The following is a 10,476-nucleotide window of genomic DNA, read 5'->3' on the forward strand; positions in this document are numbered from 1 at the left end:
CCCCCCCCAAGCCCAGGGACCAACAACCTCCATAACAGTTGCGTGCCATTCATAGTCATGATCACGCTTGATCCGCTCACGAGTAGGAAACACCAGTTTGTTAGTAGAATTCTCTGTACCCGGGACGTACTTCACCTTAGCACCACTTACTTCACTCAGAAGGCGGATCTCACCACGAGGAGCGGCAATATTCCGAAGACTCACACTCCACGGTTTACGATTCCTACTGTTAACATAGTCACCTAAAGACTTGTTAAAATTGTCAGGCGTATACCACTCCCTTTCCTCAGGATTGGGAACATAAAGAGTCATCATTGTCTCTCATTTGCTCCGAAGATAACACTCCCTCGGTGCACGAAGATAATTCCCATGAAGTTGGGAAATAGAGCGACAGTGTGTGTTCTTCGAAGAACCCTCTCGACCAGCCAGCACATCATATTAAAAAGAATCCCCAGACTTGTACAAAGGCAACATAAGACTCGCTTCAAAGGCCCCCACCGTGGTCAGCAGATGAAATTCATCAAACCTATATGTCGATATCATCTCATAAGTAATATCATCATCAGCAGCGTAAAAACGAACATCGAATAGCTGAAGACCATGCTTTTCCTTGAAAACCTCCAGATCAATATGTTTGAAGGTCACTTTCTTCTCCCCAGCAGCGACGCTACGTATTTCCTGAGAAATATCTTCCTCCTCCACGGGATCAGGCGCAGAACCCTTCGAAGGGTTTCTCTCGGAAGCTTTCCTCTTAGGATGAACCTTAGATACATCAGTCTTCGAAACCACTTCTTTCGAAGACCTCCCCTTGGGTTGAGACACTGGAGGGGGAGGTAGAGGATGTTGATGAGACGCGGAAGGAGGCGCCACTGACCGAAGAGGTAGGACATCCCGCGTTCTCTTAGGATCATCACACGGATTAACTAAGGGACGATAAACAACATACCGGGAGCCAGGAGCCTCTTTTGGCCGGTCCCCCTTCTGCGTATTCCCTCTATGCGACTCACCCCTCTTAGAAGATAAGTGCCTCTGACCAGAAGAAGACGAAACCCTAAGAACGCGGGCATCACCTTGCGAAGATTTAGACGAACCTCCACCAGGCAGAGAAACATCATGATCCCTATGCGGAGGAGATCTACACGGACTAGGCGGTGGAGTTTGATAAGAAACCCGCGGACGGTCAGCCATGTCTGCGTAGTACACAAACAAGTTTCAGATTTCCGCAAAGACAAAACAGAAATCAAAAAACCCAATTTCATCCAGTTCTTCATAATCATGAACCAGATGGAAAATAAGAACAAACCCTAAATAAAAGGGGAAATAACAAATAGGGGCAAGCATATACGAAGGAAGAAATCATTACTGTTTGTAATAACGAACAGGGGCAATCATACACACACTTATATATATGTTCTTCATCACAAACACATATAGCAACAGTTCATCAAAAGATAATCAAGACACAGTAAAACCACCTACCTATAAACAAAAAATTAAGCAGAAAGCCTCGACGAATAGTAGCAGCAGCAGAAAACCTCGACGAACAACAGTAGGAACAGCAGCAGAAAACTTTGAGGAGTAACAGTAGCAGCAGCAGTTAATAACAAGGATACAAAAGCAGAGAACAAAGAATGAAAATTCCGAAGAAAGAGAAGGAATGAAATTTATGATTAGAGAATTTTCACATTCCTTCTCATATATATATATGCAAATAGAAATAAAAACCGCCCCACTACCCAAGAAGAAGTTATTACAAATAGTGGGGAACGTTCCCTAAAATCTAGGAAAATAGTAAAGAGAAGATGAAAAGAATAACACGTTTTTTCTTCCCACTTCGACTAACCGCCCAGTAGGAGGAAAAGGGGAAAATTGTAGGTACAAATTTCATCTTCCGCCACGTGCCCACAAAGACACACGTGGAGGACATGCGGCTAAGGGCATCAAGATATGATATCACGCGTGGACATCCAAGAGTCACTTTATCCTATCCCTAGAAAGATCTAAGATCTACGGCTGGGGATAGTCAGACTGACGCAGACAAGACAGGGGCAGAGGACAGCTGTCTACCGCGGACAGACATCTCAACTACCCACATTAAATACCCTCAAACAACATACGTGTCAGTCAGCCTGTATTGGAAGCGCAGATAATACTGCGTATCCAAACAGAACACGCAGATACAGCCGAGAACACGAAGACTTCTGCGTGAGTGGCACAAAACACAAGAGGATAAGGTTATAACGGGCTTCAGAAGTGGACCCCACGTAACCTCCCTATAAATACCCCTCTCTCCCAAGTGAAGAGAGAGGCCGAAAAACATTGAGAGGAGAATAGGAGAGAGACAAAGAGAGAGAGAGAAAGTGTAAGTGAAGTTCCTCGTGCTACGCAGGCTTATATTGTTCTCAAAGTCATTCGACTATTTCTGTAACCTTCATACATATAATGAAAAACCCAAAACCCGTAGACAGAGATCTGAGTGATGAATCATATAAGTTAATCGTTTCATCTATATTCATGCATTTACACTTTATATGTTCAATTCGATACTTATGGTATATCATGTTCGTACATTTTATATTTCATCCACTATTTATCTTATTGTATGAGCCAAGAACAATGATTGTAGTTGATGAGACGAGGAAGAGTATTAGAACTCTGAGTCAAGGATTCGACAGAACCTATCCATTCCCCTCAGGCGCAGCTTATTTACTGTATTGTCATGAGTCTGCGCGCATTATTTGTGAATACTCAGATGACACCAGATCTTTGTGTTCACATTCTTGATAGCAACTTGCATTTTAGAAGAGGGTAATACACCTCGGTACACCTTACCAAAGGCGCCCGACCCTATAATCTCTTTCTCTGCAAACCCATTTGTAGCCATGTACAGATCTTTGTATGTGAATCTATGCGTCCCATAAATTTGCTCCCAGTCCTCTACCAACTCCGCGAATTTTCTCTTCCTTAAGAAGAAAAATATGCCAGTGCATATCGCTGTTAACACGGCAATTGAGATACCTACTGACAACACAATTGTCAAAATGTTTGGTTTACCTTTTGGAAGCTTGGGAAGAGTAGAGAGCTTGAAATCTTGGGCATCGCCATTAATCTGAAAACTCCATCCTAATATGTAGTGAAATGTTTGCGCGGTTCGTGTAGACGATGAAAATCCTACATACATGGACCTGTTGCCTAAGAGAATAGTTGAAAGATCTCTGGAGAAAGATAACAAAGGAACATCTGGTTTGGCTACCTGAATTGGAGCTATTGTTACATTAAGTTGCTTCTGTGACCCATCATATGCCACCCAAACTTGCATGATTCTCCCACTTTTAAGAAGCAAGTTTTTGTAGCCACCGTTCTCAACAGTGTAGTACCTAGCATATTTCGCCTCAGCGGACTTTAAACCGTTAATATTGATACCAACATGGTTATTGTCTTTGTCATACTCAACATCTTTGCTAGTATCTAGATCCACTGGGAAAACTTGGTTTGCTGATTTACCTTCATTTTCCACATTAAAAAGACCAAGAAATTGGTTTCCTAGAGCTCCAGGTAGCTCTCTTGTAGGTGCTATAACAAAGGCAAGCCCCTGACCGCTTACTTCACTCTCCGATACTACGGCAAAGACGAAAGTAGTAGAGAAGGAGACGGCAGTAGTAGTAGTAGTAATGGTACCATTGGATGATGATGATGAAGAGTTTCTGTTGAATTGAATTGGATTGGAGTAGAAGCAGTGGCCAACTACATGTTTTGTTTTCGTGTTTGTTAACCTTAGGATCCCTTCAGGTGTGATATCTTCCATGCCGTCAAGATGCACATTTTGAGCATTTCTGAAGCCACTGTACTTGAGGAAAGATCTTCTATTAAGGAAGCAAAAGTTACTACGAAAAAGAAAAAAGAACAAATCAAGAGCTTGAACACAAACATGGTCCAAATTCTTATGTATTCTATGAACAAGGCTTAAAAGGTGTCATGGATTTTTTGAGGCATAAAATGTGTAAACAAAATTACGGAATTCCTATCCATATACGTATGCGGTAGATAGCACTTGGATTATATTGATTCCGATGAAGTGTTGGCTAATTCAGAGAGTGGACCATTGACTAAGAAAATCGCGACTTCGATATACCAACAAGAGAGTAGCTTTCTGAGGGTAATACTTAGGCGTATAGTCAACATTATTGCCGGTATTCACAGGCTAAGATGTTATAAGACATGCCAAAAATATCTTCAGAACTTGTAGAACGATGCGCAGGTTTATACTTGGTCATCAGATTACAATCTACCAAAATAAAACAGTATCTAAGTAGAAACTAGAATAGAATAATACTTGGTCAATAAACTTACTTGTTCATTGACTTGTAAACTCTATAGTCTACAAAAATCGATGGTGGACATTTCAAATTTTACCCCGAGCATAAACACCACACAAGTTGAAAAGTCAACATGGAAAGATGCTTGATACTCAGTTGCCAGAAGCTTCAGAAAATTCCATAATTTAGCTCAGTGGGACATGCCATACTTGGCTGGTATCTGGCTCCACAACACCAATTACATGGTTCGTGTGTTTCTGCTACTGGAATCATTAAACGGAGGAGTTTCAGATATTGATTACGACTAAAATTATCATTAGCCATTGCCTCCAAAAATAGTGGAGTTTCAGACAATAGAAGTTTATCTTTCCCACAGGAGTTTGTCGCTGTATTCTTGGTTCTAGAGAAGCAAAAATAATAAAATAGATCTCATAATAGTAATAGATAGTAGTTACAGATAATCCTAAATTTAGAATAAAAAGATTAATCACCAAGTACGCATTTTATCTGATGAAGAATCCACTGGAAGTATGATAAAACTACATAATACTGTATAACTCGGACAATCATACCTGATCCTTAAAAACCACATCACTCATCCACCTCCGCTTTGATCTCTTTTTGAAGGTCTTCCTTGTACTCATCAAACGTCCCACGGAAAGATTCTACAGTCCCATTATCTACTATCCAAATCTGACTCTTCTCCTCATCTCCGCAGACCCTTGATATGAGCCTGGAATCATGACTAACCAACACAACACCACCTGTGAATTCATCAAATGCATCTGCTAGTGCATCAATAATACTCTGCATATCTAAGTGGTTTGTTGGCTCGTCTAATAGCAGAATGTGTGGTTTTGACATGTAGATGGAAGTGAAGACAACCCTAGCCTTTTGCCCACCAGATAACTGCACAATTGGTGTGGTGTGGTTACCTTTGAAGAGCCCAAACTTCCCAAGCCTCGTACGAACAAATTCTTGTTTGCTAAGACCTTCTTGTTCAGGATGAAGCCGAAGAAGATATTCGACAGGCGTGCCCGTCATTGTTAATAAATCCACAAAGTGTTGTGAATACCTCCCAATCCTCAACTTCTGACTCTTTCGAGCCTCCCCCTCCGTGGAAACCAAATCACCAAAAAGAAGATTGAGAAGAGTAGATTTTCCTGCTCCATTTGGGCCCATAATTGCTACTCGGGTGCCCATATCAATACCAATGTTAACATTAGAGAGCCTGAAATCTTTCTTCTTTGGATAAGTAAAATTCACATTAATAAGCTGCATGAGAGGTGGGGTAAGTTCGGTTGGCTCTGGAAATTAAACTCAACACTATAGTCTCTCCACCTCTTTGGGGCCTCTGTCACTCGTTCTTTGGCATTATTTTGTTTAACCGGATTTCCTGTCCTAATTGCATCCTTCACCTGATTGTCAAGTATTCCAGTTTTCTTATTTGACTCCTTGCGACGTTGATCATACCCTCTTTCAAAATCATCGAAATTTCCACGATACAGTTGAAGCTTCTGATCATGAAGATGAATAATTTCATTGCACACAGTATTCAGAAAATCACGGTCATGAGAGACCACAACAAGTGTATTCTTCCAACGACACAGGTATTCTTCCAACCAGAGAACAACACGGAGATCAAGATGGTTGGTGGGTTCATCAAGTAGTAGAAGGGTTGGTTGGACAAACAGTGCCCTAGCTAATGAGATTCTCATCCTCCACCCTCCACTAAAGGATTGTGTGGATCGCAACTGCATATCTGTAGTGAAACCTAATCCAGCGAGTATCTTCGATGCCTGAGACTCAGCTGCATCAGCCCCAATCACCTGCAACCTTTCATATAACTCAGCAAGCTTTTCACCTGCGCCATCATCTTCACCGTTGTTTTCGTTATCCCCCATCAAGAAATAAATTTTGCAAAGTTGCAACTTCTTCACGGAGTTTGACGAGTTCTTCATTGGTTGAAACAACAGCTTCAAGGGCTGATTTCTCATCACCAACTCTTCTTTCTCAACCAAAAGAACATCAATATTTTCGGCACGGGAATCTTCCTCCATGCAAGAAGCTTTAATAACGTGGACTTCCCCGTTCCATTAGGCCCAACCAAACCATACCTCTTCCCGTGGGATATCTTCACAGATGTATCCTGGAGGAGCAGTCTACTCTGTGCAGATACAGAGAAATTTTCAACTGTAATATCTTTAACATTAGCATCAGCATTGTCTTCACCTTCAAGGACTGAAGCACGACTACCAATGACAACATTGAAGGCATCATGATCATCCCTGAGAGCTTATTCCTTTGTCCGAGCTGCACCTTCAGCAGCCAGCCTTTCCTTCTTTTCTCGTTTTTTCACGTCCAAGGAGGAAGCTTCAAGTGGATTTATATCAGCACGACGATTAGATCTCTCAGGAACACTACCACTGGGTTCTTCTTCAGACAACTCGTCACCAGATGGTGGAAGATCGATGCCATCAGTATAAGATGTGCGTTTTGGGACTACTTTTGGTTTAGGCTTGCTAGTAGTGGCAGAGGAGGAACCCCTTGGTTTATCTTCCTTTTGGTCCATACTGGCAAGCATAGCCGAAACTGATAACTTCTCTTTCTTACCATCATCTTTTGCAGCAGGTTTACCTGTACCAGCCTTCTCACCTTTATTTTTCCCCATTGAAAATCTGAACATAAGAACACGAAAAGATAGCAAACTTATAAGTAACAAAGTATTTGTATATGCTTGTTTTCCTATCAATCCATAGACCAGTTTCAACAAGGTTTAACCACCTCAATTTCAGAAAGAAAAAAAATCAAAAAAGTGAAGAAAAAAATTAAAAACAATGTTTCTATCCTTATTATTTGGTGAGAGAAGTAACAAAAATATTGATTTCAAGATAAAGGGGCGGTAAATTGATAGGGATTCTCCAATGGAATGTGCGTGAGGGAAAAAATCTTGGTACACATAGGATACATATCCATGATCCTTAAAATCTCTCTCCAACCCTAAACTCTATGGCCAATATGTAGATGACTTGGCATAAATTTGGGTAGACATCCTCTTGCTCAACCTCTTGTTTTAGAGGTTCACATAGAGGATGTCTATCCATCCTAATCAGCTTATATATTAAATTTAATTCATTTAACAATAATTTTAATTACAAATAAAAATAAAAATTAGAAAATTTCTTTTTGCTCCTTTTCCCATGAGAGACCGAGAAAAGTATTACGAGATCAAATCAAAGTCATCGTACAATAATACGCGTACTTTGGATTTGGATGAATCATATTTGATCGACACCTAGTCATTAAAAAAAAGAATCATACATGATCAATATGTAAATCTCATAGGTACTCATCTGTGTTTTTCATTATCTTATAATCATGCAACCAAAGGGTAATTTTCCCAAGGCTTCCACTTCAGGCCATATACTCTTTATTTGCTCAAGTATCAACCATTACGGAGATGAGTTCTACCTCCTCTCCAAAATACTCGAGCTACAACAACCTCAATTTTAAAATTCTTTCGTTTACCTAAACCATTCTCGATTCTCGATCACCACTAGTTGTAGTTGTCCAGTTAACATCCAAACACCATCAGCGCCTCCCCTTTCATGAGTTCAATAATTAAACGAAACTTGGAGTATATAATCAACCCAACAAGATATATTGAATACTGTTAGCATTTCTTCAAACAGTTTGGGACTATAATTTTTGTTACTTCTTATCTTTTGGATATGTAATCAAACTTTAAAATATAGGTTGGCTACATTTCAATTATTTCATCTTAGAAAACAAATGGACGATACATAATGAAACATGATGATCAGAAGAGTGGAGTTCCCGCGAAAAATAATAGGTAAAATTTTATTTTTTCCATCCGAAAAAAAAATCTATTATTCAATTTAAAAAAAAGAGACAACTAGGCCAAATGTTGGTAAAAAAACCGTGGGTTGGAGATGAAATTTTAGCTTTCCTTATTATTAGGGAAATCAGTTGCCAAATAAAATAGAGGATGTCTTCCTATAATGCCACATAGGCAGTTGACCACAAAACCATTGGAGAAGTTCTAATACTTTAACACAAGATCCTGATTAATCAATTCTACCCTAGGAGTGGTACCTTTCTTCTTCTATTCCTCTAGAATTCTCTTTTCTACTCATCTGCCACTTATTTATAGGTTAGAGTAGTCATTCTAGGAAAGGAAACTCCCCTAATCTTCTAAAAATAAAACTCCTAAGTTTCCTTTTAGGATTAGGAAACTACTGAATTACCAGGAGACTAATTCTCTTGTATGTAAACAAAACAATACACCAAACCAGAGCTAAGGTTTTTATAAAATTTGGAATTTGCGGTGACAAAATTGATAATTAGCTGTTAAATAGATTTTAGGGTTAGGGTTTACAAAACTTACCGATTTTCTGATCAGAAAACTTTCCTTCAAACATACTATTATCTGTCTTTCAAAGAAAATCGTCCTGTATCCAGTTTTATTTCGATCCTGTTTGAAGAAGCCTTTGAATGTTTTCTAGGGAGGGTTCAGGGGAAAAAGCCGGAACTAATAATAATCGTTGCATTTTTAGGGGACACTCAATAGGAATTAGGGGCCAACAATAAGATAAAATAGGGTCACCCAAACCTAAATAGAGTTCACTCTTATCAATTTTTTCGTAATGACAAAATTACCCTTTAATAATAGGAAGTTAAACAACAATTCGGTATTTTTTTTTTTCGATATTTGGTGCGACCATAATCGGTAGTTGTGATCCAAAATTAGGATCTGATTACTTGAAATCAAAAATGTGATCCGAAATTTCTTGGATTTGCAGCAGCAGAAACATAGTCGGTAGGTAACAATCTATTTTACCTACCGATTATGGTTGATGTTCTTGGATTTACAGTAGCAGAAATGTAATCGATAGATAATAATCTATTTTACCTACCGATTATGGATGATGTTCTAAGAAACGATGAACATCAACCAGAATCGGTAGATAAAATGATTGTTATCTACCGATTATTCTTGATTCAAAAAATTCAAATTTTCTGTACTAAAAACTAAACACAATCGGTAGATAAAGAACACAATTAACTATCGATTATGGTAGTACCAAAATTCGAAAATTGAAGAATTTTTTTCAAAAACTCATTTTGGGGCCAGTATATAATCGTATGTTTAATTAACTTAAAATACTACCGAATATGGTAATTCTCATTTCAAAATGCCACTATATAATCGGAAGTTACGTTTACTTACCTTACTTCCGATTATTATAATCCCAAAATTTGGAAATTAAGGTTTTTATCCAAAAACTCATTTTGGGGCCAATACATAATCCGTAGTTTTATTAACTTAAAATACTACCGAATATGGTAATTCTCATTTCAAAATGCCACTATATAATAGGAAGTTAAGTTCACTTACCTTACTTCCGATTGTTATAATTCCAAAATTCGAAAAATTAAGATTTTTTTCAAAAACTCATTTTGAGGCCAGTATACATTCGGAAGTTAAATTTACTACCGATTATGGTAGTACCAAAATTCAAAAATTGAATATATTTCGAGATTAAATTAACATAATGAACTACTGATTGTGGCAGTACCAAAGTTAGAAAATTAAAGGATTTTGGCAAAATCTCATTTTGGGGCCAATATATATTCGGAAGTTAAATTTACTACCGATTATGGTAATACCAAAATTCGAAAATTGAAGGATATTTGAAAAATCTCATTTTAGGGACACTATATATTCGGAATTTTAATTAACACAATTTACTACCGATTATGTTCGCACCAAAAATTGAAGCAAAAAAAAACCCTACCAAATTGTTGTTTAACTTCCGATTATTGAATGAGAATTTTGTCATTACGAAAAAAATTGATAAGGGGTGGACTCTATTTAGATTTTGGTGATTCTATTTTGTCTTATTATTAGCCCCTAATTCATTTTGAGTGCCCCCTAAAAATACAAGGATAATAATAGTTTGGTGGGTCTCTGGCCTTTGGTTCGAGTCTGAGGGTTCATAAACTTGTTTCTTTTTTTTTTTTTTTTTTTTGCAAGACCCGTGGACGGCCTTAAAATGATAGCACGCATATGAAAGACTAGCCTCTCTCCCCAGTTGTGATGGATAATTTGCACTATTACTACATCAGTAATTGCCCT

At 38.5% G+C, this 10,476-nt stretch overlaps 1 protein-coding gene and 1 pseudogene across 1 annotated transcript in view; both read right to left on the reverse strand.

Moving 5' to 3' along the window:
* The window catches only part of LOC113305433 (L-type lectin-domain containing receptor kinase IV.1-like), a 19,029-nt gene extending 14,389 nt beyond the window's left edge, over positions 1 to 4,640 (reverse strand). The window contains exons 1-3 of the mRNA XM_026554468.1: positions 4,526 to 4,640; positions 4,351 to 4,378; positions 2,777 to 3,884 (exon numbers count right to left, since the gene is read on the reverse strand). Coding sequence (XP_026410253.1) covers positions 2,777 to 3,884; positions 4,351 to 4,378; positions 4,526 to 4,640 — 1,251 coding nt within the window. The remainder of the gene's footprint in view (positions 1 to 2,776; positions 3,885 to 4,350; positions 4,379 to 4,525) is intronic.
* Positions 4,641 to 4,875: 235 nt separating this feature from the next.
* Positions 4,876 to 8,830, reverse strand: LOC113306809 (annotated as a pseudogene).
* Positions 8,831 to 10,476: the final 1,646 nt, after the last annotated feature.

Source organism: Papaver somniferum, chromosome 8 (assembly GCF_003573695.1).
Source record: "Papaver somniferum cultivar HN1 chromosome 8, ASM357369v1, whole genome shotgun sequence".
In the NCBI taxonomy this organism is placed as follows: domain Eukaryota; kingdom Viridiplantae; phylum Streptophyta; class Magnoliopsida; order Ranunculales; family Papaveraceae; genus Papaver; species Papaver somniferum.